Source organism: Pristiophorus japonicus, chromosome 13, assembly GCF_044704955.1.
Source record: "Pristiophorus japonicus isolate sPriJap1 chromosome 13, sPriJap1.hap1, whole genome shotgun sequence".
Taxonomy (NCBI): Eukaryota; Metazoa; Chordata; class Chondrichthyes; family Pristiophoridae; genus Pristiophorus; species Pristiophorus japonicus.
The window spans coordinates 69,039,191-69,067,093 of NC_091989.1; the positions used below are offsets into that span (position 1 = coordinate 69,039,191).

The 27,903-nt window shown below is 49.0% G+C and overlaps 1 protein-coding gene across 1 annotated transcript in view; it reads left to right on the top strand.

Annotated features, from left to right (window-relative positions):
- LOC139278108 (uncharacterized) overlaps positions 1–22,645 on the top strand; it is a 52,813-nt gene extending 30,168 nt beyond the window's left edge. The window contains exon 4 of the mRNA XM_070896765.1: positions 22,571–22,645. Within this exon, the coding sequence (XP_070752866.1) occupies positions 22,571–22,645 (75 nt within the window). The remainder of the gene's footprint in view (positions 1–22,570) is intronic.
- Positions 22,646–27,903: the final 5,258 nt, after the last annotated feature.

The following is a 27,903-nucleotide window of genomic DNA, read 5'->3' on the forward strand; positions in this document are numbered from 1 at the left end:
CCATGTACGGTACATGTACAGTAGACACCTCAAATCGCTGGAGAAATACCACCAACGATGTCTCCGCAAGATCCTGCAAATCCCCTGGAGGACAAACACACCAACGTTAGCGTCCTCGACCAGGCCAACATCGCCGGCATTGAAGCACTGACCACACTCGACCAGCTCTGCTGGGCGGGCCACATTGTTTACATGCCAGACACAAGATTCCCAAAGCAAGCGCTCTACTCGGAACTCCTTCACGGCAAACAAGCTAAAGGTGGGCAGAGGAAACGTTACAAGGACACCCTCAAAGCCTCCCTGATAAAGTGCAATATCCCCACTGACACCTGGGAGTCCCTGGCCAAAGACCGCCCTAAGTGGTGGAAGTGCATCTGGGAGGGCACTGAGCCCCTCGAGTCTCATCGCCGAGAGCATGCAGAAATCAAGCGCAGGCAGTGGAAGGAGCGTGTGGCAAACCAGTCCCACCCACCCTTTCCCTCAACAACTATCTGTCCCACCTGTGACAGAGACTGTGGCTCTCGTATTGGACTGTTCAGTCACCTAAGGACTCATTTTTAGAGTGGAAGCAAGTCTTTCTCAGTTCTGAAGGACTGTCTATGAATTAAAAAAATGAATGACTGATTTTAATGGATAGAGATCATGGATTGTACATCCATGATCTCCTGAAATGCACTCCCTGCAAGCAAAGGATCAAAGAATGACGTGCACTGTCCCGCCGCTCTTGCCCCCCCATCTGCTTGCTCACTTACATTGCCATCCAGTCCACCAATGCCTCCATTTTAATATTCTTATCCTTGTGTCCCAATCCCTCGCCGACCTCAGCACTCTCTATCTCTGTAACCTTCTCCAGCCCCAGGACCCCCCGAGAACTCTACGATCCTGCAATGTTGGACATTTGTCAAACCCCCCCATTCCCTTCGCCCCACCATTGGCCCTTAATGCTGGAAGCCCCTCTCTTAAGGGCCCAACGTTGCCCAAGCCGTTTTTTCGATGCACTGACGTGAAGCGCGCCGACTTTGCGCGCTGGAAACGGCGGTGGGAAAAAATTGTCCCATCCTCGCTGCTGTTCACAGTCCCCGGAGTCCCGGCGTGGCGTTCATGCTGAAGTGGGGGGCGGAGCCAAACGCCAGCGCCGAAAACAGTGCCGGCACTGTGCGCATGCGCAATAGAGGCAAAACTTTGCATTCTGCGACTTCTCTGGTGCACGTCTTCCCTCCCCTATCCCAGGCCGAATGGCCTCACGCACAGGCCGGCCCGCCCGCTGCCTTTCCCGGGCAGACTTAAAAGATTGAGGTAGGATTTAGTTATTTTTTAATTATATTTTAATGGTTTGAGCTTTTCCTTGCAATGTTTGGTGCTTGGTTGCTGAGGTCCTCTCCAGTTCCCTTCCCTCCCCTTCCCTGCCCTAACGTCTGCCGAATGTGCGCTGCTTTTTCTTCACTGCTCGCAAGGTTTTTCAGAGCTGGCTACCTAAGTCGATTTGGAGTAAGTTTTTGCTGGCCAAAGTGTCATAAATGGCCAAAATTGGCGTAAGTGTCTGGGAACGCCTCCTTTTGGAAAAAAAAACTGAGCTCAAAAAAAATCGTACCTAACTGACTTACTCTGGGGCAAATTTTTGGGGGAAAATGGCATTTTTTAACTTACGCCAGAAAAAACAACTTACTCCAAAAAAATTGATGCAAGTCATGGCCAATGTTGGGCCCAATACCTCTCCACCTCTCTTAAAACCTGCCTCTTTCACCACACCTTTGCTCACCTGTCCGAATAACTCCTTCTTTGGCTCAGTGTTAATTTCTTTCTGATTATCCTCCTGTGAAGCGACTTGAAAGAAAAAAAAGACTTGCATTTATATAGCGCCTTTCACGACCACCGGACGTCCCAAAGCACTTTACAGCCAACGAAGTACTTTTTGGAGTGTGGTCACTGTTGTAATGTAGGAATGCTTCGGCATGTTTTACTACATCAAAGGTGCCATATAAATGTAAGTTGTGGGAGTTGAAGGCTCACATTAATAAGTTTTTTTCACACATTAGCCCCATCAAGTAACTTTGATTTCAATAAACTAGAAGATGGACAAGTATAATAAACTGATTTGAAAGATGTAGGGCTGGATTTTCGGCTTTGCTGATTTCGGGGCGGTAATGGCGGCGGGGCGGTAAAGTTTGCGTCCCGGAACAGTTTGCGCCTCAGTCAGTAAAATTGGGCAGCTGGGCCCTGAGTGTGGGCGGAGTGCTAAGGGAGGCGTTACACCTCTCTCAGGGCGCTAGGCCGGCTGAGCATGCGAAAATCCCGAGCTAAACAGCCGGCCTCGGAGTGCTGTGAGAGGGGCCTGGGGAGAAAAAACCCTGAAAAAAACACCAAAAACATTCCCAATACATGGCCCACGCCACCACAACATAAATCGCAAAAAAAATAAAAGAAGAAACAATCACATTTACCTTACCTCTCTGCAGTCGGTAGACCATCAGCAGGCCGGGGCCATTAGAGGGAGCAGCGTGCGGTGGTATACCACTGCAGGAAGCAGCGCGTGCTGCTGTAGGAGGGCGATGGCTGACTGCAGTGTGGGCAGGTACAGCAGGAGCGGCAAGAGTTCGTAGAGGGAACTGACCGGGGCCCAGGAGAGGCGAGAGTTTGGGGCCCAGAAGAGGCGAGGGCCCAGGGGCAGCACGGGCCAGCCCACACTGCGATGTGTGTGCGCGCTGGGTCCGTGCAGCAGAGCTGATCTCCAGTCGTCTTGGTTAACCCTTGCCACTGGACGAAGACCTAGCTCTGTCGAGCCCGTGTGGTGGCTGGTGTACAACGGCCACCACATGTTAAAAAAATTCACGCACAGGCATCTTCCGCCCTTCAGGATGTAGTTCGGGACCTGGAATATTAGGTCCTTCATTGAAACACCTGTGAACTCATAACTCATCCCTTTTTGTCATGGAAGCAAGTCATCCTCGTTTCGAGGGACCGCCTATGATGATGATAGTGCTGCCTATTTTCTGAGGCAGTCCCAGCAGGGGGCGCTGCAGGGTGTCCATGTCGGGCGGGATTCAAAAAGCGAGCTGGTGTTGTAACCAGGAGCGTTGCCCACCGGCGCAGCTCTTCCGGGCGGTAATGCTCCGCGTCCTGCCGAAACCGGCCCCAAAAAGCCCTGCAGGTCGCTGAAGGCTGACCGCCTGTCCAGAAGACCTCACCGCCGCCATTGCCGCCCTCCGGGGCAAAAGACGGAGCGCAAAGGACCGGAAAAATCCATCCCCTAGAATTGCTCCGAGGTTAGCACGTTGGAGCTGGAGATATTTTGTGTTCTTTCTAGTTTCAGAGTACAAGTTGGGAAATTATAAAATATCACTGGATGGATTGGAGCAATTTGTGGTGGATTAACAATCTTGTGTTTGAGAGCACTGGAGTTCAATCAAAGAATAGAAGAAAACAAATCCTTAAAGTGTTTGGTTCTGGTGGTTAGTGCCAGCCTTGGCTCAGTGGCAGCACTTGTGCCTCAGTCAGAAAGTCATGGCTTTACGTCTCACTCCAGAAGCTTGAGCATATAATCTAGGCTGACATTTCAATGCAATATGGAGGGAGCACTGCACCGTGGGAGGGTGCCGTCTTTTGGTTGAGATGTTAAACCGGGGCCCCGTCTGCTCTCTTGGCCAGATAATTTGTAGAAAAGCAGGGGACCCAGAAATGAGAAGCCATTTGAGGAATTATAGTTGGAACCCCAAATGAACTGTTGATAAAGTGCGATAGAGTGAAAAAAATCAACGGGCAATTATTCAGCAACCATCAAAGGGTTGGGGTGTGGGGCAAATACTGACCACTTGAAAATGTGGAGGAAAAGTCATGACAGTCCTTGGACAATCAAAGCGTAGCCCCAAGGAGAACGAGAGAGTAGGAGAGACAGACCAAGAGAAGGCCCAGCAGAAAGAGCGCCTGTAATAGGGTGTGGGAGATCCAAGCTCCTGTCAGATAGTGATGCTCTGCTATAGATGAGAATGGAATGAGCTTTTGGCTTATTGGTAGCACTCCCACATCTGAGGCAGAAGGTGAAGGGCTTAAGGCCCACTCCAGACAGCCCTGGGCAGTGGAGGCTAGAATGTAGGGGTGGACTTTCCGGTGATGTCCGCCTCTGTTTTCGCCGCGGAGGGGCGGCAATGGTGGCGGTGAGCTCTCCTGGGCGGGCCACCAGCTTCCAGCACCCTCCCCCCTCCCCCCCGCGGGGGGTTTTGGAGCAGTTTCGCGGCAGCGTGGAGCAGCGCCGCCCGGAAGAGCTGCAACGCCGCTGGTTGCGTCACCGGCTCGCGTTTTGAGTCCCGCCTGACCCGTACGCCCCGCAGCGTGCCCTGCTGTGATCACCTGTGAAAACGGGCGGTCCAACCTATACCGGCTGCAGCGAGGTACGTAAAGTCCACCTCAGGTAAGAGTAATTGTTTTATTTTTCATTTGTTTTTTGCGATTTATGTTGTGGTGGCCTGGGCGGTGTATCGGGAATGTTTGTGCTGTCATTTTTTTTCTCCCCAGGTCTCTCTCGGGGCGTTCCCGAGGCCGGCTGTTTAGCTCGGGATTTACCCATGCTCAGCCGGCCTAGCGCCCCGAGAGGTGTGCAACGCCTCCCTTAGCGCCCCGCCCCACACTCAGGGCCCAGCCGATGAATTTTACTGACTGAGGCGCAAACTGTTCCCAGGCGCAAACTTTACCGCCCCGCCGCCATTACCGACCCGAAATCAGCAAAGCCGAAAATCCAGCCCTTGGTCTCTAAATCCAGAGGGGGACTCGGGTCTGAATGGAGTGACCACTGGCTCAATGGCAGTGTTCCCGTCTGAATCAGAGGGGTTGAGTTCGGGCCCCACACCAGGCAGCCCTGGTTAGTGGAGACCAGAGGACCCGCTCAGAATACTGAGTTGACGTCCAGTGGGGGTAATTGGATCTGAGGGGTGCCGTGGCACTCCCCCCATTGGAAGGGGTAGGTGTGGCTCATTAGCCTCGGTTGCAGCCCACCTTGGAGAAGGTACTCCAAAGATTGTTTTAAAAAAAACAGTGAGGAAGGCAATGGGAAACCACGTCAGCTCCTCCTCCCAGGCGAGTGGCTTAAGAACCTCATGTGTGACACTTTGTTAACGTCTGCCTCAGGGCACCGAATGGATAGATGAGAATGTTAACAAAAGCGAGTCTTCCAAGTGTTAGAACAGCAAAAAAGGGTGGTTAGCAACACTTCAGAAGCAGGCCAAGGAGCTTACATTTCTGGGTAGAAAGGGAAGGGAGAAATCCCCATGGACAGTACAGCTGTTCCATTGAATAGTCTCCATTGACTTTAAACGTGACACAGAGCGAGAGACTCTGTAATAGGTGACACCCAGTATAATGAAAAGAAAATGGGACTAATACAAGGTCTATTCATACAGTAAGTAGACAGGGCAGGATGCTCCAGGGCACTTCCAATGTTTACAAATAATAATTTATCAAAAGTGAATTGTGGCCAGAAATATATGTAGCATGAGAGATTATACACTCCCTGTTAAGTTGCACAAATCTTTGGATTTATCTTTTTTTTATTCGTTCATGGGATGTGGGTATCGCTGGCAAGGCCGGCATTTATTGCCCATCCCTAATTGCTCTTGAGAAGGAGGTGGTGAGCCGCCTTCTTGAACCGCTGCAGTCTGTGTGGTGAAGGTACTCCCACAGTGACTATACTTCTTTGTACAACTGAGTGGCTTGCTCGGCCATTTACAGAGGCCACATTGCTGTGGGCCTGGAGTCACATATAAGCCAGACCAGGTAAGGTTGCCAGATTTCCTTTCCTAAATGATATTAGATGGGTTTTCACAACAATTCACAATCACCATTACTGATACTAGCTTTTTATTCTATATTTGTCCAATTGAATTTAAATTTCCCCCAGCTGCTATGGTGGTATTCGAACTCATGTCTCCGGATCATCAATCCAGGCCTCTGGTTTACCAGTGACATAACCACTATGCTACCATACCCGTTTGATACAGTCAACTTAATGGAAGTGGACCTCAAGGCGGAGTTTCCTGAGCTTTTATAAGGCTTGAGGTCAGATGGTTCTCTGTAACCCCAGGAAAATGCCAATAGTTACTGCGGGCAATCAGGGGAACCCCTCTCCACCCCCGCTACCACTGCGGAAATTCACCCACAAAGTCTTTTGCCACAGTGTAAAGGGATGGCCATTATTGCCTTCATTTAATCGAATTCTTCGAGGAGGGTGCTGTTTGGAAGGTGGCTGAGAGCAATCGCATCAAGGTTGTCAGAAAACCTTTTCTCCTCAGTGACCACATTTAGCCAGGCTCAGGAAAAAAAGCAGGAGAGGATTTCTGCAAGGTGCAAAATTATAATTTCAGTCACTGAGCGAGACATTTCTCCAGTGTGGGTGAAGGTGTCAGAATCACACCGAGGGAATAGTGCAACAGGAAGCCGTGACACCTCCGTCACATGTTATCAAATCATCTAAAAAACACCAACATCGACTTGTCCCCAAAGCAACAGGAAAATAGATATCGCGAGACCCTCAACCGAGAACTCTGGAGGGGGGAGGGGGAGATGACGGGGGGGTGGGGGGGGGGCAGGGGTGACACTGATATCCAAAACAAAGAGGATTAAAGCTCTCTGAAGATCACTTCAGAATCCAGATTTACAGGCCAGTGGAGATACTTTGACAAAGCACAGGAGACCATCTATACCTTCAGTCAACATCCCCACCGACACCTGGGAGTCCCTGGCCAAAGACAGTCCTAAGTGGAGGAAGTGCATCCGGGAGGGCACCGAGCACCTCGAGTCTTATTGCCGAGAGCATGCAGAAATCAAGCACAGGCAGCGGAAAGAGCGTGCGGCAAACCAGTCCCACCCTCCCTTACCCTCAACGACTATCTATCCCACCTGTGACAGGGATTGTGGTTCTCGTATTGGACTGTTCAGCCACCTGAGGAATTATTTTAAGAGTGGAAGCAAGTCTTCCTCGATTCCGAGCGACTGCCTATGAATTTGACCTTCACAAAGCTGGACTGGAAACCAAAGCCACTATAAAATTGTGGCAGCACTTTTTATAAACTACGTCAATCGATCCCCAACAAAAATCCCACCCCTAGCGAACACCTCGATTGTGTTCACCGTCACTGCAGACTCCTTCCTACTGCTTTGACCGGGGATCCAACTCTGGAGGCACACAGTGTGCGGGGACTCCTGGTTGGGTGAGATTGGGAATATCCAGTCAGAGTTTGAAGCAGAGTTGTATCCCTGAGCAAAACAGCAGCAGCAGAAAGTAGTCAGGAGTGGTGGTGAGGGGGAAATCAGGGAAGGAATTATTTCATGTGAGCGAGTCTCATTTGGTCACACACTCACCCCAGGGTCAGACATTTGTGGGTACAAACCCCACTCCAGGACTTGAGTACACAACGTAGGCTGACATTTCAGTGCAGCACTGAGGGATTGCTGCATTGTTGAAGGTTTCAGATGAGATCTTAAACTGAAGCCACATCTACCTGTTCAGATGGTACCATTGAAAGAATCACAGTGAAGCTCTCTCAGTATCCTCGCCAACATTCTGATACAGAAATACTGACTAGGATACTGAGAGAACTCTACTGAGATCCACAGCATAGCCTTGGACAATGTGGACCACTTTCCATACCTCGGGAGCCTATTATCAGCAAGACATCGATGACGAAGTTCAACACCAACCGCCTCCAGTGCGCCAGCGCAGCCTTCGGCCACCTGAGGAAAAGAGTGTTCGAATATCAGGCCCTCAAATCCAGCATCAAGCTTATGATCTACAGGGCTGTAGTGATACCCCGTCTTCCCGTTTGGCTCAGAAACTTGGATACCTCAAATCGCTGGAGAAATATCATCAACGATGTCTCCGCAAAATCCTGCAAATCCCCTGGGAGGACAGACGCACCAACGTTAGCGTCCTCGATCAGGCCAACATCCCCAGCATCGAAGCACTGACCACACTCGACCAGCTCCGTTGGGCGGGCCACATTGTCCGCATGCCCGACCCAAGACTCCCAAAGCAAGCACTCTACTCGGAACTCCTACACGGCAAGCGAGCCCCAGGTGGGCAGAGGAAACGTTTCAAGGACACCGTCAAAGCCTCCTTGATGAAATGCAACATCCCCACCGACACCTGGGAGTTCCTGGCCAAAGACCACCCTAAGTGGAGGAAGTGCATCCGGGAGGGTGCTGTGCACCTCGAGTCTCGTCGCCGAGAGCGTGCAGAAATCAAGCGCAGACAGCGGAAGGAGCGTGCGGCAAACCAGTCCCACCCACCCTCTCCTTCAACCACTGTCTGTCCCACCTGTGACAGAGACTGTAATTCCTGTACAGTCACCTAAGAACTCACTTTTAGAGTGGAAGCAAATCTTCCTTGATTTCGAGGGACTGCCTTTGATGATGATGATGATGAGCCAACATTTCGATACAGTACCACCAAAACAGATTAAGTGATCCTTTATGTCATCTGTGCTTGCGGGACCTTGCTGTGCTCCAGCTGTTGTATTTGCCTATCTAAGAACAGTGACTACACTTCAAAAGTACTTCACTGGCACGTGAAGCACTTTGGACTGATCAGGTGATGTGAAAGGTGCTATATAAGTGCAGACATTTCTAGGAATGCAAGCGTGAAGGGGATAAGTGGGAACTATTGTAAATGAGGAGTAGAAGTTATTTACAAGTGAGAATTCTGGGCAAAACCTGTGCTGTAAACACGGACACTAGGAAAGTAAAGTGGACTTAAAATAACTTAACAATCGAATTTTACAGCAGAGTACCAACGCATATCCACTGTAGCTTACAATTTCTCCAAAAGCAATGAGGAAAATCCTCACAGTTTTTGCCAGGACCTCTCACAGTGGTGGCTTGAGTAATTTATTAGGAATGTTTTAGGTGTTTTTTCCTGATTCTTTTTTTTCTCAGTGTGCTCCGAGACCGGTTGTTCAGCTTGGGATTTTCAGTTGCTCAGCTGGCCTAGCGCCCTAAGAGAGGTGTACAATGCCTCCCTCAGCGCTCCGCCCTACACTCAGGGCCCAGCTGGTGAATTTTGCGGCTGGCGACGCAAACCTTTTCCCGCCGCAAAATTTACCGCTCCGCCCAGGTTAACGCCGCAACAGAGGCGTGACCAAATTTCTCCCCCATGGAATTTTACAGCACAGAAACAGGCCATTCAGCCCAACGGGTCTATGCCGGTGTTTATGCTCCACTCGAGCCCAACACCACCTTACTTCATCTCACCCTATCAACATATCCTTCTATCCCTTTCACCCTCATTTACTTACCGAGGTTCCCCTTAAATGCATCGATGCTAATTACCTCAACCACGCATGCAGTAGTGAATTCCACATCCTTTCCTCTCTCTGAGTAAAGAAGTTGCTCCTGAATTACATATTGGACATATATATGGCCCCTAGTTTTGAACCCTCACACAAGTCTATGTTTATGCCATCGAACCCCTCATCATTTTAAAGACCTCTATTAGGTCTTCCCTTTTCTATAGCCCCAGCCTGTTCAGTCTCTTCTGATAGTTGTAACCTCTCAGTTCTGGCATCATCCTTGTAAATTAATTGACAGCATTCCTGGCAAGTCACACTCACCACACAAACTACAGTTTTGAGATGTATGACCACAGCCAGAAAACGTTGCATGTTAATGCTTGGTTTGTGCCAGTGTTCCTGACTCTCACTTTAATTCCATCATGCAATTCCCAACTCTTTCTCGGGCGAAACCGGCCCACGAGGCTGGTTCCTGGGAAACACGGATAATCCACAGCAAACGCTGCTGATCACACTGCTATTTTTAAGTAAAACTATAAATCAAGTGCCAAGGGGGCACTAAAACAACAAATTCACAAAGTAAACAAATCAAATTAAAATTTGGTTGCCGGGGGTGATGATGCACTCCAGTCCCTCCGGTGCCCACCTCTCGCAGAAGGCCGCGAGCGTACCGGTGGACACCGTATGCTCCACCTCCAGGGACACCCTGGCTTATCCTTTAAGAAAGGGCTTACAATATAAATGTGATAGAGCTGCTATTTGGGTGCCTGTAACACCAATTCCAATGTTTATACAGCTCAATCGGTGTCAGCTGTGGCCCAGAGATACCACACAGATACCTGAGTCAAAGGTTGTGGGTTCATATCCCACCCCAGGGACTTGAGCACAAAAAAAATCTAGGCTGACGCTCCAGTGCAGTGCTGAGGGAGTGCTGCACTGTTGGAGGTGCCGTCTTTTAGATGAAACATTAAACCGAGACCCTGTCTGCTCTCACAAGTGAAAGTAAAAGATCCCATGGCCCTATTTTGAAGAAGAGCAGGGGAGTTATCTCCGGTGTCCTGACCAATATTTATCCCTTAATAACAAAAAAACAGATTATCTGGTCATTATCACATTGCTATTTGTGGGAGCTTGCTGTGCACAAATTTGCTGCTGCGTTTCCCACATTACAAGAGTGACTACATTCCAAAAGTACTTCATTGGCTGCAAAGCGCTTTTAGATGTCCGGTGGTCGTGAAAGACGCTATATAAATCCAAGTCTTTCTTTTTTTTCAGTGTCCTGGCCAATATTATTTCTTCAGCCAACATCACTGAAACAGATTATCTGGCCATTGCTGCTGACGGGATTTGGCTGTGCACCACAGTGGCTGGTGTGTTTCCTACATTACAACAGTGGCTACATTTCCAAAGTGCCTCCTTGGCGAGAAAGCACACTGGGACATCCTGAGGTAGTGAAAGGTGCTACAGAAAGGCAAGTTCTTCCTTTCCGAGTTGCTACCTTGTAATGTGCTCCCCTGGGCAAATTGCACTGAACACTGTATGCAGTACGATATTGCAATCAAACATGCTTGTGGATAATAAGCAGCAACAACCAACTTCCAGGAGCATGCAGCTATGCTGTGCTGTGTTGTATTTTTGTTTCCTGTGACACAGATCTCCTTTTAGTACAATCCTATCCCACATGTGGTTTCGATGGCCACTGATCCCAATGAGCAAAGACCATTCTCCTGCAACAGGGTCACTGAATACCCCCTTTGAGTTCCAGCTGCATTTCCAAATCATCGAAACTGGCCTGAATTGCGTCTTGGATTTTGGAGCACATTGTCTCAAACAGCATCAGTTCCTGTGTGCCACACATTTTCCAATACTAGTGAGAACACCAGCGGCAGGTCGGGGCCATAAAAGGAGAGGCGTGGAGACCACAGGAGCAGCGTGGAGGCCTTGGGGAGCAGCGTGGAAGCGTGCTACTCCAGCGACAGCGCAAGCTGGTGCAGGAGGGCGATGGCAGTGAAGAGTGACGTCATCGAGGTCCAGGTCGGTGATTGGAGCGTGGGCAGATACAGCAGGAGTGGCAAGGTTGGGGCGCAGGAGCTGTGAGAAACTGTGGAGGTACGTGATCGGGGCCCAGGGAGGCGTGAGTTCGGGACCAGGGGCAGCACGGGCCAGCCCACACTGCGATATGTGCGCGCACTGGGTCCGTGCAGCAGAGCAGGTCTCCAGTCGTCTTAGTTAATCCTTGCCACTGGACCAAGACCTAGCTCTGTCAAGCCCGTGTGGTGGCTGGTGTGCAACGGCCACCCCACGTTAAAAAATTCCACGCACAGACATCTTCCACCCTACAAGATGAAGTTTGGGTCCTTCATTGAAACACCTGTGAACTCAAACTTTTTTGGCGTGGAAGCAAGTCATCCTCGTTTCAAGGGACTGCCTATGATGATGCTGATCAATGTTTCCAAGCTGGTCATGCAACAGTGCAAAAAGGAAAGAAGAAAGACATGCATTTATATGTTGCCTTTCACAACTTCAGGACATTCCAACGTACTTTACAGCCAATTAAGTACTTTTTGTCACAACATTTTTGCAGTCACGGTTGTAATGTTGTATGGCTCAGAGACGTGGACCATGTACAGTAGACACCTCAAATCGTTTGAGAAATACCGCCAATGATGTCTCCACAAGATCCTGCAAATCCCCTGGGAGGACAGACGCACCAACGTCAGTGTTCTCGACCAGGCCAACATCCCCAGCATTGATGCACTGACCACACTCGACCAGCTCTGTTGGGCGGGCCACATTGTCTGCATGCCCGACACAAGACTCCCAAAACATGCGTTCTACTCGGAATTCTTACACAGTAAGCAAGCCCCAGGTGGTCAGAGGCAACATTTCAAGGACACCCTCAAAGCCTCCCTGATAAAATGCAACATCCCCACCGACACCTGGGAGTCCCTGGCCAAAGTGCGCCCTAAATGGAGGAAGTGCGTCCGGGAGGGCGCTGAGCACCTCGAGTCTCGTCGCCGAGAGCATGCAGAAATCAAGCGCAGACAGCGGAAGGAGCGTGCGGCAAACCAGACTCCCCACCCACCCTTTCCCTCAACGACTGTCTGTCCCACCTGTGACAGAGACTGTAATTCCCGTATTGGACTGTTCAGTCACCTGAGAACTCACTTTTAGAGTGGAAGCAAGTCTTCCTCGATTTCGAGGGACTGCCTATGATGATGCATGAAATGTGGCAGCCAATTGGCACACAGTTTTAGTGATGTTGGGTGAAGGTCACCGGGGATTACTCCTCTGCTCTGCTTTGAAATAGTGCCATGGGATCTTTTACATCCACCTGAGAGGGCAGACAGGGCCTCGATTTAACGTCTCATCTGAACGGCACTACATCCAAATGTGCAGCACTCCCTCAACAACAACAACAACACCTTGTATTTATATAGCGCCTTTAATATAGTGAAACGTCCCAAGGCACTTCACAGGAGTATTATGAGACAAAGTATTTGACACCGAGCCACATAAGGAGAATTTGGGGCAGGTGACCAAAAGCTTGGTCAAAGAGGTAGGTTTTAAGGAGCGTCCTGAAGGAGGAAAAAGCGATAAAGAGGCGGAGAGGTTTCGGCAGGGAGTTCCAGAGCTTGGGGCCTAGGCAACAGAAGGCCCGGCCACCAATGATTGAGCGATTATAATCAGGTTTGCTCAGGAGGGAAGAATTAGAGGGGTGCAGATGTATCAGGGGATTGTAGGGTTGGAGGAGATTATAGAGATAGGGAGGGGCGAAGTCATGGAGGGATTTGAAAACAAGGATGAGAATTTTGAATTTTGAGGCTTGCTTAACCGGGAGCCAATGTGAGTCAGCGAGCACAGGGGTGATGGGTGAGCGGGGCTTAGCACAAGTTAGGACACTGGCAGCTGAGTTTTGGATTATCTCTAGTTTACTTCGGGTAGAATGTGGAAGACCAGCCAGGAGTGCGTTGGAATAATCAAGTCTAGAGGTAACAAAGGCATGAGGAGGCTTTTTAGCAGTGGTTGAGTTGAGGCAAGGGCGGAGACGGGTGATGTTACGGACGTGGAAACTCAGTACTGTGCTGGAGTGGCTACCTGGATTATGGGCTCAAATCTCTGGAATGGGACTTGAACCCATAACCTTCTGAGTCAGTGGCCTGAGTTCTACCACTGAACCACAGCTGACACCATGAAAGGTCCATGTCAGGCCACAGCACAGGACACCTGGGCCACTTCAGTCCTAGGTCACAAATATTGCAGAAGTAGCCAATCACTTCAAGCACTGCCAATTAGGTAGCACCTAAAAGCAACGTAACGATAGGTCTAAAAAAATCGCACGATACATCCTCACACCAAGGCGAAACAGGATGAAAAGAAACTGTACGCTTCCACATAATGTGGGTTTTGATTCAAATCATGGTTTCATTAGAGTACAGAGAGAGTACAGAGATGGTATTTGGGAACATTTGGGAGGGGCTTTGATGTGGTGGCGTGAATAGGATCCATGTGAGTTTATATGCACCGAGAAATGTCTTCAGATAATGGCATCCATGTTGTGGGAAGGGGGAAGCCACAGACAGTGGGCAGATGTGATAGTCAAAAGAGGATTGGCCTCAACAGATGGGCCTGAGTGCCTCTTGTAGCTGGCAATGGGTTGACCTCCGCATTCTTGCCTATGATCCCGTAGCATAACAGGTAGAGGTGATTCTTCTGCCTCATTGTCCGAATACTTTTGCTTGTCTTCTTCCTCACGGCATGGTCCCTTTGTAAGACAAGGTTGTGTGATGTGCAGCAGACCACCTCAATCCTCAAGATCCTAGCTGGACTAATGCTGTCAGCTGAAGTGCCCGTTGAAAATTACAACTATGTGCTCCCAGATGATGCAAAATGGAGCTCGCTACAATGTTGACCTGGTGTCTTGGGATAATGCACAGATATCCGTAGCCTTGGCTGTAAATGGTAGCCTTAATCTCCTACCATCTACCCAGACAATTGCCTTTCTGTTTAAAAGTGTGGAGACAGTGTGGACTGTGCCTGAAAGGACCATGGCAGCATTTATTTCGTATGATATCATTGCTGGTCGGAAACATGCCAGACACCGAGCATGTGAAGTTTCTTCCTGTTGATCGAAGTAATGGGATTGAGCAAAAGAGAGCGTCTGGCCATTTGGGTACAGGCAATGACTCCAGGTTTCTTTGGGGAATCCTCCTGCCAGATAAAATTCCAGTGCCCTGTCACACTGCTGCCAGTTGTCCATAGGCGTAGGTGAGCAGGCAAACCTGTGGCAGACACAGTTCAATGTGGGGATGTGTGAGGCCAGCCACTTTGGATCCAAGAAAGACAAACGGGAATGTTTTCTTAATGGTGAGAGACTAGGAGCTGTGGAGGAGGAACGGGATTTGGGTGTCCAGGTACATAAATGCTAAAAGCTAACGCACTGGTCCAAAAATTAAATCAATTGAGATAAAGCCTTTATCTCAAGCAGCCTTAAGGGGAGGAAGTAATGCTTCAGTTGTACAGAGCCTTGATCAGACCCAATCTGGAGTTCAGTTTTGGGCACCACATCTCAGGAACGATATAACGGCCTTGAAGGGGGAGCAACGCGGTTTCACCAGACTTAAAGGGTTAAATGACGAGAACTGGTTGCATAAACTTGGCTTATCGTCCCTTGAGTTTAGAAGATTAAGGGGTGATCTAATTGAGGTGTTTGAAATGATAAAGGGATTGGATGAAGTAAATACAGAGAATTCTAATTATTTTTTCGTTTCGTTCAAAAATTGTTTTGACCATCGGAACACTCGCGAGCATTAATCTCTTCCCCTTTTCCCCAGCGCTTATGTTGCTTATCTTGCATCACCTTCCTTCCTTCTCCTCCCCTGACAACAAATGAATTGGATTCCAGAACAAAGGGGGCCACAATCTTAAAACTAGAGCTACACCATTCAGGAGTGAAATCAGGAAGCAGTCTCAGTGGGAATCTGGAACTCTCTCCCCCAAAAGGCTGTGGCTACTCGGGGTCAATAGAAACTTTCAAGACTGAGGCTGATAGATTTTTGTTTCATCAACGGATATGGAGCAAATGTGGGTAAATGGAGCTGTGATACAGATCAGCCATAGTAGATTGAATGGCGGAACAGGCTCTAGGAGTGAAATGGCCTCCTCCTGTCCCTCTGTCCTATGTCCCATGGTCTTTTTCATGGTGATTTGGATGTACTGTTTTTCACCCCGCCCCCACTTTTGCTCATCGCATTCGTATGCCTGCTGGTTTCTTATTTTTCAGTTCTGACTGAAGACTGAGGGGTAGAATTTCTGCGGGATTCTCCTGATCTCCCATCGTAACGTCAGTGGAAAGTCAGGAGTAACAGTCTTAACAACCGTTTTTGCGGCAACCATTTTTCCACAGTTCCTGAGAATCTCCTCAAGCAGGAGCAGCGAGGTCAGGGCAAAGGAGCTGTGAAAGATTGTGGAGGGATCGGGGCCCAGGAGAGGCGTGAGTTCGGGCTCAGGGGCAGCACGGGCCAGCCCACACTGCGATATGCGTGCGCACTGGGTCCGTGTGCGACTAGAGCAGGTCTCCAGTCGTCTTGGTTAATTTTAATCCTTGCCACTGGACCAATCTGCTCAACCCTGGCTACCAGTGGCTCATCACCTTAATTCCCGCTCCCATCCCCACTCTGTCACAGGTCTTGTAAGCTGTTCAAATGATGCTTGATGCAAGCTTCAGGAACAATATCCCATCATTCAACATTCTTCTTTCATTTTATAGGATTAGGCTGAATTTCAGCTTGCAGAGTAATTCTTTCCATCATCATCATAGGCGGTCCCTCGAAACGAGGATGACTTGTTCCACGCCAAAAAAAAAGGATGAGTTCACAGGTGTTTTGAAAGAAGAACCCGAACTACATCCTCAAGGGTGGACGATGCTGGGTGTGTGGATTTTTTTAACGTGTGGAGACCGTTGCACACCAGCCACCACACGGGCTTGACAGAGCTAGGTCTTGGTCCAGTGGCAAGGGTTAACCAAGACGCCTGGAGACCTGCTCTAGTCGCACACGGACTTTGTGCGCGCACATATCGCAGTGTGGGCTGGCCCGTGCTGCCCCTGGGCCCGAACTCACGCCTCTCCTGGGCCCCGATCACAGCCCTCCACAATCTTTCACAGCTCCTTTGCCACGACCTCGCTGCTCCTGCTATATCTGCCCATGCTCCAATCACCGAACTGGATGGACCTTGCTGACGTCACTGTTCACTGCCGTTGCCCTCCTGCACAGTTAAAGTTGCAGGTACATTCTCCCGTCCATGGAAGAAATGTGAATAGACTCATTGTTTGGTACGAATTTCATAAGTCTTGTCATCTGTGGGCTAGCATCAGAAAAATAACTTTTAAAACTTCCAGATTGTCGTAAAAACTCAACTGGTTCATGCAGGGAATAGAGCCTGCCACTCCTTCTAGTCTGGCCCACACATGGCACCAGTCTCAATGGTCGAGCTATTTGATAGGTCCTTACTATACAGTATAAATGCACACGATCCCCATGCTTGAGAGAAGGTCAGTCTGTGACCTGTCCTTTATTCCTTAGCACTCAAGTGATGAAGGTGGGTGGAGCTTCCCCTTTTATACCTGAAGGTCCAGGTTACGAGTGTCTCCCACTTAGTGGTCAGTGTTCTCACGGTGTACAACTTAGGTCAGCTTATACATGGGTTACAATGCTGGTTGAATACATGACATCACCTCCCACCCAAAGTCTTATTGGGATCACAGGTTGAGTCTCTCTGGTGGTTTACGCTCCCTTGTAGAGCGCCTGAGTTGGGGCTCCAGTTGTTGGGCGCTGGCCTGAGTGTCCACTGTTTGCAGTGCCTCAGGCCTGTCCAGACTGCCCACAGTGACTGGGCTCTCCTCCCTTTGGTTTCGGTGTTCAGTCACCTGTGGTGGAGTGAACTCTACATCGTGTTCTTCCTTTGCTTCTTCTATGGGGTTGCTGAACCTCCTTTTTGTTTGATCCACGTGTTTGCGGCAGATTTGTCCATTGGTAAGTTTAACTACCAGAATCCTATTTCCCTCTTTGGCAATCACAGTGCCTGCGAGCCATTTGGGCCCTGCAGCATAGTTGAGGACAAAAACAGGATCATTTACATCAATACATCGCGCCCTCGCATTCCTATCATGGTAGTCATATTGTGGCTGGCGCCTGCTCTCGACAATTTCTTTCATGGTGGGGTGTATAAGGGATAGCCGGGTTTTGAGCGTCCTTTTCATTAGCAGCTCTGCGGGTGGAACCCCTGTGAGCGAGTGTGGTCGGGATCTATAAGCCAACAGGAGGCGTGATAAGCAGGTTTGTAGGGAACCCCCTTGGATTCTGAGCATCCCCTGTTTGATTATCTGCACTGCTCGTTCTGCCTGGCCGTTTGAGGCCGGCTTGAACGGTGCCGTTCTGACATGGTTAATTCCATTGCCTGCCATGAAGTCCTGGAATTCAGTGCTTGTGAAGCACGGGCCATTGTCGCTGACCAAGATGTCCGGTAGACCGTGGGTGGCGAACATTGCCCGTAGACTTTCTACCGTGGCAGAGGCTGTGCTTGAATTTAAAATGACACACTCGATCCATTTGGAGTAGGCGTCTATGACAACCAAAAACATTTTTCCCATGAAAGGACCTGCGTAGTCCACATGGATGCGTGACCCAGGCTTGGCGGGCCATGGCCAGGGGCTAAGGGGGGCTTCCCTGGGCGCATTGCCCAGCTGGGTACACGTGTTGCACCTGCGAACACAAAGTTCCAGATCTGCATCTATCCCTGGCCACCAAACGTGTGACCTGGCAATTTGCTTCATCATGACAATGCCTGGGTGCTCATTGTGGAGTTCTCTGATGGACACCTCTCTGCCCATCTGGGGCATGACTACACGGTTTCCCCACAGTAGGCAATTGGCCTGAATCGAGAGTTCATCCCTGCGCCTGTGAAATGGTTTAATTTCCTCAGGACATGCCCTGTACGTGGCTGCCCAGTCCCCATTCAGGACACATTTCTTGACTAGAGACAATAGCGGGTCTCTATTTGTCCACGGGCTGTCACGGGTGAGCCTTCGCTTCCGAAAGCTTCAACAGCCATGACCATCTCAGCAGCATGCTCGGTAACCCCCTCAGTGGTGGCTAGTGGGAGCCTGCTGAGTGCATTGGCGCAGTTTTCGGTGCTCGGTCCGTGCCGAACTGTATAGTCATAGGCGGCTAACGTGAGTGCCCACCTCTGTATGCGGGCCGATTCGTTTGCATTTATGGCCTTGTTGTCGGCCAAAAGGGACGTTAGGGGTTTGTGATCTGTCTCCAGCTCAAATTTCCTGCCAAACAGGTACTGGTGCATTTTCTTTACAGCATATACACATGCAAGCACTTCCTTTTCTACCATCCTGTAACCCCTTTCTGCCTGGGACAGACTCCTGGAGGCATAAGCTACCGGCTGTAACTGACCCTTGACATTGACATGCTGCAACACACACCCGACACCATAGGACGACGCATTGCACGTTAACACAAGTTTCTTACATGGGTCGTATAGTGTTAACAGATTGTTGGAACATAACAAATTGCGTGCTCTATTAAAAGCCCTTTCCTGGATGTCCCCCCATACCCATTCGTGACCTTTGCGTAGGAGCACGTGTAGCGGCTCTAGCAGCGTGCTCAATTTGGGAAGAAAGTTTCCAAAATAGTTCAGGAGCCCCAGGAACGAACACAGCTCCGTCGTGTTACGGGGTCTGGGTGCTCTCTGGATCGCTTCCATTTTGGACGCAGTAGGGCTGATCCCGCCTGCTGCTACCCTCATTCCCAGGAATTCTACCTCTGGAGCTAGGAAGACGCACTTCGCCTTTTTCAGTCGCAGCCCTACCCGGTCCAGTCTGTGTAGCACCTCCTCCAGGTTGTGGAGGTGTTCTTGAGTATCATAACCCGTGATGAGGATGTCATTCTGAAAAACCACCATCCCTGGAATCGACTTGAGGAGACTTTCCATATTTCGTTGGAAGATCGCGGCGGCCGAGCGAATCCCGAATGGACATCTGTTGTACTCAAACAACCCCTTGTGTGTCGTGATGGTGGTCAGCTTCTTCGACTCACTTGCCAGCTCCTGGGTCATGTAAGCTGAGGTCAGGTCCAATTTTGAAAAACGTTTGCCACCGGATAGCGTCGCAAAGAGGTCCTCCGCTCTCGGCAGCGGGTACTGGTCTTGGAGTGACACCCGATTGATGGTGGCCTTGTAATCACCACATATCCTGACCGACCCATCCGCCTTGAGCACCGGCACGATCGGGCTCGCCCAGTCACTGAATTGGACTGGCGAGATGATGCCTTCCCTCAGCAGGCGGTCCAATTCGCCTTCTATCTTTTCCCACATCACATACGGCACCGCTCTGGCCTTGTGGTGTACTGGCCTTGCGTCCGGGTTTATATGAATCACTACCTTGGCCCCCATGAAAGTGCCAATGCCGGGTTGAAATAATGAGTCAAATTTGTCCAGGATCTGTGAGCATGATACTCGCCCCACAGAGGAAATTGCATTGACATCACCGCATTTCCAGTTCATGACAGCAAGCCAACTCCTCCCCAGTAGTGCGGGACCGTCCCCGGGACAATCCAGAGTGGCAACCTGTTCTCTGAATCTTTGTGGGTCACGACTACTGTGGCGCTGCCTAGCACCGGAATGATCTGCTTTGTGTAAGTTCATAGCTGTGCGTCAATCGGCGATAATTCTGGCCTCCTGGCCTTGGACGCCCACAACTTTTCGAACTGTTTGATACCCATCAGGGACTGGCTGGCCCCCGTGTCTAGCTCCATTGATACTGGGATGCCATTGAGGAGCACTTTCATCATTATCGGTGGCGTCCTGGTGTATGAACTGTATACGTGCTCCACATGAACTCGCTGAACTTCAGCTTCCAACGATTTCCCCCAGCGTTCACTTCTGCAATTTCTGCAGGTATTTTGCTCATCTCTGCAAACTCCGGTGAGTGTGTGACTCCACGCCTCCAACATGAGCTGTTGTTTGAAACAAAAGATCCCTTGCCAGTCGATCGTCCCTGACTGCCCCTGTGACTGTCCTTGAATGCGCCATTAACAGGTGTTGATGGCCCCATTACTGGCTGCATTGTCCCTTGCAATGGCGTGAATCGCTGTTCAGCTTGCCATTGTCTTTGTCGAACTCCCCCTCTGGGTTCAACTACATGTTGGGGCATGCCCGACTGCCCTTGTCTGCCTGGAGAACTGTGTGCTGCTTTAACAATGTTGAATCTCTGTCCCAACCATTCCTTAACACAGTACCTCTCGTCTGTTCTGCTAGTGGCCATGCTCGCGTGGTTTAAATCCCAGTTTCTCGTCGCCATTGATACGTCCTTACTATACAGTATAAATGCACACGAGGCCCATGCTTGAGAGAAGGTCAGTCTGTGACCTGTCCTTTATTCCTTAGCACTCAAGTGATGAAGGTGGGTGGAGCTTCCCCTTTTATACCTGAAGGTCCAGGTTAGGAGTGTCCCCCACCTAGTGGTCATTGTTCTCACAGTGTACAACTTAGGTCAGATTATACATGGGTTACAATGCTGGTTGAATACATGACACTATTCACCCAGTTGTAAATAATACAAAAGCAAAATACTGCGGATGCTGGAATCTGGAATAAAAACAGAAAATGCTGGAACTCTCAGCGGGTCAGGCAGCATCTGTGCAGAGGAAGCCGAGTTAACATTTCGAGTCAATGACCCTTCGTCAGAACTGGAGAGTGTTCGGAAAGAACAGATTCTTAACAAGCACTGAGAGGGGGAGGGGAAGAAAGAACAAAAGGGTGGAAGACAGGAGAGATTAGAGAGACAAAAGGGATGATGGGCCAAATTCAAATGGTAATGCCAGGAGTTAGAAAATATTAATCGAAATAGGGTGTGAATAGTGGGATTATGCCATTAGAGACCAGGAGAAAAAAATAAAGAAAGAAACAGGCTCTGGGGGGGGGGAGGGGGGGGATGCAGGGGCTAGGCTCTGGAATTGTTGAATTCGATGTTGAGTCCGGAAGGCTGTAAAGTGCCTAAACGAAAGATGAGGTGTTGTTCCATGAGCTTGCGTTGAACTTCGTTGGAACAGTATAAGAGACCGAGGACAGAGAGGCCAGAGTGGGAATGCAGTGGAGAATTAAATTAGTTGTAAATAATCTTGTGTTCAAGAAAATACATTTAGACAGGCCTATCGGCAAAGACCCAGGCATCGTGTCAGGTTAACACTTGGACAACCTCAGCCCACTCAACTCCTCATTAACATCTGGGGGATGCTGCCCAAGTTGGGAGACCTGTCCCACAGACTAGCAAAGCAACAACAACAACAAAAATAACAACTTGTATTTATATAGCACCTTTAACATAGTGAAACGTCCCAAGGCGCTTCACAGGAGTATTATGAGATTTTAAAAATTTGACACCGAGCCGCATAAGTAGAAATTAGCGCAGGTGACCAAAAGCTTGGTCAAAGAGGTAGGTTTTAAGGAGCGTCTTGAAGAAGGAAAGAGAGATAGAGAGGTAGAGAGGTTTAGGCAGGGAGTTCCAGAGCTTAGGGCCTAGGCAACAGAAGGCACGGCCACCAATGGTTGAGCGATTACAATCAGAGATGTTCAGGAGGGCAGAATTAGAGGAGCGCAGATATCTCGGAGGATTGCGGGGCTGGAGGAGATTTCAGAGATAGGGAGGGGCGAGGCCATGGTGGGATTTGAAAATAAGGCTGAGAATTTTGAAATCGAGGCGTTGCTTAACCGAGAGCCAATGTAATCTGACAGAGTTCTATTCACAGACTTATATCTATCAGCCAACGTCCCAGACTCATCTACCATCATCCTTGGGTATATCCTGTCATACCGGCAGGTAGGCGCACCAGGTTTGGGGGCACAGTGATGTATAGTCAGGTGGGAGTTGACCTGGAACATTGACTTCCGGCACCGTGAATTCTCATGGCTTCAGGTCAAACAAGGCCATGGAAACCTACTGAAACTACTGTTGATCCCCACCTCCCACTGCCCTTCACCTGATGAATTAATACTCTTCCGTGTTGAACATCACTTGGAGAAAGCTCTGAGGGATGCAAGAACATAGAATATACTCTGGATAGGGGGCTTCAATGTCTACCAATTGTAGCTTGGTGGAACCCTCACTGATCAACCTGGCCGAAGCCTGATGGACATAGTTGGCGGACTGGGCTTGTATCCAGTGGCGAGGGAACCAACATGAGGAAGTAACCTCTTCGATCCCATCCTCACTATCTTATCTGTTGCAGGCACATCTGTCTATGTTAGCATCGGCAGAAGTTAGCATGTTAGCATTGGAAGAGATGCTGTGGAGGACAGGCTAAGTCCAGTAGCTGAGAGTGATTAACAGATTGGGTTTTGTGTTTAGTGATCCCGGGCGCATTACCAATACCAGAAAAATTGAAGCCCATGCAATAAAAGGACAGTGGCAGCATGGATAAGCAATTGGCTAAGTGACAGGAAACAGAGAGTAGTGGTGAACGGTTGTTTTTTGGACTGGAGGAAGGTACACAGTGGTGTTCCCCAGGGGTCAATACTGGGACCACTGCTTTTCTCGATATATATTAATGACTTGGACTTGGGTGCACAGGGCATAATTTCAAAATTTGAAGATGACACAAAACTTGTAAGTATAGTGAACAGTGAGGAGGATACTGATAGACTTCAGGAAGACATAGACAGGAAGACAGGCTGGTGAAATGGGCAAAGATCAGATCAGCCATGATCTTATTGAATGGCCGAGCAGGCTCGAGGGGCCAAATGATCTAATCCTGCTCCTATTTCTTATGTTCTTATGTTCTTAAAAGTGATCACAGCACAGTCTTTGTGAAGATGAAGACTTGTCTCCTGTATGAGGGCATCCTTCATCGTGTTGTATGGCACTGCGACCATGTGAAGTGGGGCAGACTAAGGACAGATCTAGCAGCCCCAAACTGGGCACTGTGGACAATCAGCAGCAGCAGAATTGTATCACAATCTGTAACCACATGGCCCGCAACATCCCTCACTTCTTCTTCATCATCAGGCCAGGAGACCAACCCTGGTTCCACGCGGAATGTAGAAGAGTGTTCCAGGAGCAGCTCCAAGTCTACTTTAGAATGACGTATAAATCTAATGGAGCTAATATACTGGACTACCTGCATGCTGAACACCAAAAGTAGCCAGCTATATATAAAAAAAGAAAGACTTGCATTTATATAGTGCCTTTCATGACCACCGGATGTCCCAAAGTGCTTTGCAGCTAATGAAGTACTTTTGGAGTGTAGTCGCTGTTGTAATGTAGGAAATGCGACAGCCAATTTGCGCACAGCAAGCTCCCACAAGCAGCAATGTGATAATGACCAGATAATCTATTTTAGAGAAGTTGGTTGATGGATCAATATTGGCTGGGACATGGAGCTAAGTGGTCCCACAACCAACAGATCAGAGCATCACTCTGTAACCCTGCCATATCCAGTTGAAAATAATGGTGGACAAGCAGGCAACTAACAGGAGCAACAGTCTCCATGAAAATCCCCTTCCTCAAGCATAGTGGCAGACTCAGTCACCCGATATCAGAATCAGGTAAGTCTGCAGCACTCCAGGGCACTATTGTCAATCGACCGACCACCATGGATCATTAATGGGACTTGGAAAGGACAAACTTGGATTTGGGATTCTTCCCACTTGGCTCCAGCAAACTGAACCCCTCGGGTGGCCCTGGCTAAACAAGCAACAGAGGCTCATCAGTGCTCTGCACTAGTAAGATGCAGGGCTTGAACTGGTTAAACTCCCACAGTGCCTCTCTACACACATTTAAAAAAAAATTAGTTCTGAGATGTGGGCATCGCTGGCAAGGCCAGCATTTATTGCCCATCCCTAATTGCCCCTTGAGAAGGTGGTGGTGAGCCGCCTTCTTGAACCGCTGCAGTCCGTGTGGTGAAGGTGCTCCCATAGTGCTGTTAGGGAGGGAGTTCCAGGGTTTTGACCCAGCGACGATGAAGGAACGACAACATAGTTCCAAGTCAGGATGGTGTGTAACTTGGAGGGGAACATGGAAGTGATGCTGTTCCCATGCTCCTGCTGCCTTTGTCCTTCTAGGTGGTCGAGGTCACGGGTTTGGGATATGCTGCCGAAGAAGCCTTGGTGAATTGCTGCAGTGCACCCTGTAGATGGTGCACACTGCAACCACGGTGCGCCAGTGGTGGAGGGAGTGAAACATAGAAACATAGAAAATAGGTGCAGGAGTAGGCCATTCGGCCCTTCTAGCCTGCACCGCTATTCAATGAGTTCATGGCTGAACATGCCACTTCAGTAACCCATTCCTGCTTTCTTGCCATACCCCTTGATCCCCCTAGTAGTAAGGACTTCATCTAACTCCTTTTTGAATATATTTAGTGAATTGGCCTCAACAACTTTCTGTGGTAGAGAATTCCACAGGTTCACCACTCTCTGGGTGAAGAAGATTCTCCTCATCTCGGCCCTAAATCCTTAGACTGTGACCCCTGGTTCTGGACTTCCCCAACATTGGGAACATTCTTCCTGCATCTAACCTGTCTAAACCCATCAGAATTTTAAACGTTTCTATGAGATCCCCTCTCATTCTTCTGAACTCGAGTGAATACAAGCCCAGTTGATTTAGTCTTTCTTGATAGGTCAGTCCCGCCATCCCGGAAATCAGTCTGGTGAACCTTCGCTGCACTCCCTCAATAACAAGAATGTCCTTCCTCAAGTTAGGAGACCAAAACTGTACACAATACTCCAGGTGTGGCCTCACCCAGGCCCTGTACAACTGTAGCAACACCCCCCTGCCCCTGTACTCAAATCCCCTCGCTATGAAGGCCAACATGCCATTTGCTTTCTTAACCGGCTGCTGTACCTGCATGCCAACCTTCAATGACTGATGTACCATGACACCCAGGTCTCGTTGCACCTCCCCTTTTCCTAATCTGTCACCATTCAGATAATAGTCTGTCTCTCTGTTTTTACCACCAAAGTGGACAACCTCACATTTATCCACATTATACTTCTTCTGCCATGCATTTGCCCACTCACCTAACCTATCCAAGTCGCTCTGCAGCCTCATAGCATCCTCCTCGCAGCTCACACTGCCACCTAACTTAGTGTCATCCGCAAATTTGGAGATACTACATTTAATCTCCTCGTCTAAATCATTAATATACAGTGTAAACAGCTGGGGCCCCAGCACAGAACCTTGCGGTACCCCACTAGTCACCGCCTGCCATTTTGAAAAGTACCCATTTACTCCTACTCTTTGCTTCCTGTCTGACAACCATTTCTCAATCCATGTCAGCACACTACCCCCAATCCCATGTGCTTTAACTTTGTACATTAATCTCTTGTGTGGAACCTTGTCGAAAGCCTTCTGAAAGTCCAAATATACAACATCAAATGGTTCTCCCTTGTCCACTCTACTGGAAACATCCTCAAAAAATTCCAGAAGATTTGTCAAGCATGATTTCCCTTTCACAAATCCATGCTGACTTGGACCTATCATGTCACCTCTTTCCAAATGTGCTGCTATGACATCCTTAATAATTGATTCCATCATCTTACCCACTACCGATGTCAGGCTGACCGGTCTATAATTCACTGTTTTCTCTCTCCCTCCTTTTTTAAAAAGTGGGGTTACATTGGCTACCCTCCACTCGATAGGAACTGATCTAGAGTCAATGGAATGTTGGAAAATGACTGTCAATGCATCCGCTATTTCCAAGGCCACCTCCTTAAGTACTCTGGGATGCAGTCCATCAGGCCCTGGAGATTTATCGGCCTTCAATCCCATCAATTTCCCCAACACAATTTCCCGACTAATAAGGATTTCCCTCAGTTCCTCCTCCTTACTAGACCCTCTGACCCTTCTTATGTCCGGAATGTTGTTAGTGTCCTCCTTAGTGAATACCGAACCAAAGTACTTGTTCAATTGGTCCGCCATTTCTTTGTTCCCCGTTATGATTTCCCCTGATTCTGACTGCAGGGGACCTACATTTGTCTTTACTAACCTTTTTCTCTTTACATATCTATAGAAACTTTTGCAATCCGTCTTAATGTTCCCTGCAAGCTTCTTCTCGTACTCCATTTTCCCTGCCCTAATCAAACCCTTTGTCCTCCTCTGCTGAGTTCTAAATTTCTCCCAGTCTCCGGGTTCACTGCTATTTCTGGTCAATTTGTATGCCACTTCCTTGGCTTTAATACTATCCCTGATTTCCCTTGATAGCCACGGTTGAGCCACCTTCGCTTTTTTATTTTTATTCTGACGGGACGGGGCGGGTTGGGTGCGGGGGGAGTGTTCCAGGTGTTGGGTGGATCCGGAGGTGGGGCGGGGGGGAAACGCTCTTGGGATGGGGGGTAGGCTGTTTGGGGCTGGGATTAGGAGAGACTTCTTCACTCGGGGAGTTGTTGGCCTGTGGGGTTCCCTGTCATGGAGAGTTGTTGATGCCAGTTCATTGGATGTATTCGGAAGGGAGTTGGATGTGGTCTTTGCGGCTGGGGGGGGGGGGGGGGGCGGGGTCGGGAGGCGTGGGGGGGAGGTGCTGGGGTGGGTGATCAGCCATGATCTTGTTGAATGGTGGTGCAGGCTCGAAGGGACGAATGGCCTACTCCTGTACTTATTTTCTATGTTTCTATGTTTCTATGCCACACAGGAATGTACAATTGTTGTAGTTCATCCATGCAGTCTCTAAATGTCTGCCATTGCCCATCCACAGTCAACCCCTCAAGTATCATTCTCCAATCTATCCTAGCCAATTCACGCCTCATACCTTCAAAGTTACCCTTCTTTAAGTTCTGGACCATGGTCTCTGAATTAACTGTTTCATTCTCCATCCTAATGCAGTATTCCACCATATTATGGTCACTCTTCCCCAAGGGGTCTCGCACAACGAGATTGCTAATTAATCCTCTCTCATTACACAACACCCGTCTAAGATGGCCTCTCCCCTAGTTGGTTCCTCGACATATTGGTCTAGAAAACCATCCCTTATGCACTCCAGGAAATCCTCCTCCACCATATTGCTTCCAGTTTGGTTAGCCCAATCTATGTGCATATTAAAGTCACCCATTATAACTGCTGCACCCTTATTGCATGCACCCATAATTTCTTGTTTGATGCCCTCCCCAACATCACTACTACTGTTTGGAGGTCTGTACACAACTCCCACTAATGTTTTTTGCCCTTTGGTGTTCTGCAGCTCTACCCATATAGATTCCACATCATTCAAGCTAATGTCATTCCTAACTATTGTATTAATCTCCTCTTTAACCAGCAATGCTACCCCACCTCCTTTTCCTTTTATACTCTCCTTCCTGAATGTTGAATACCCCTGGATATTCAGTTCCCAGCCCTGATCATTCTGGAGCCACGTCTCCGTAATCCCAATCACATCATATTTGTTAACATCTATTTGCACAGTTAATTCATCCACCTTATTACGGATACTCCTTGCATTAAGACACAAAGCCTTCAGGTTTGTTTTTTTAACACCCTTTGTCCTTTTAGAATTTTGTTGTACAGTGGCCCTTTTTGTTCTTTGTCTTGCGTTTCTCTGCCCTCCACTTTTTCTCATCTCCTTTCTGTTTTTTG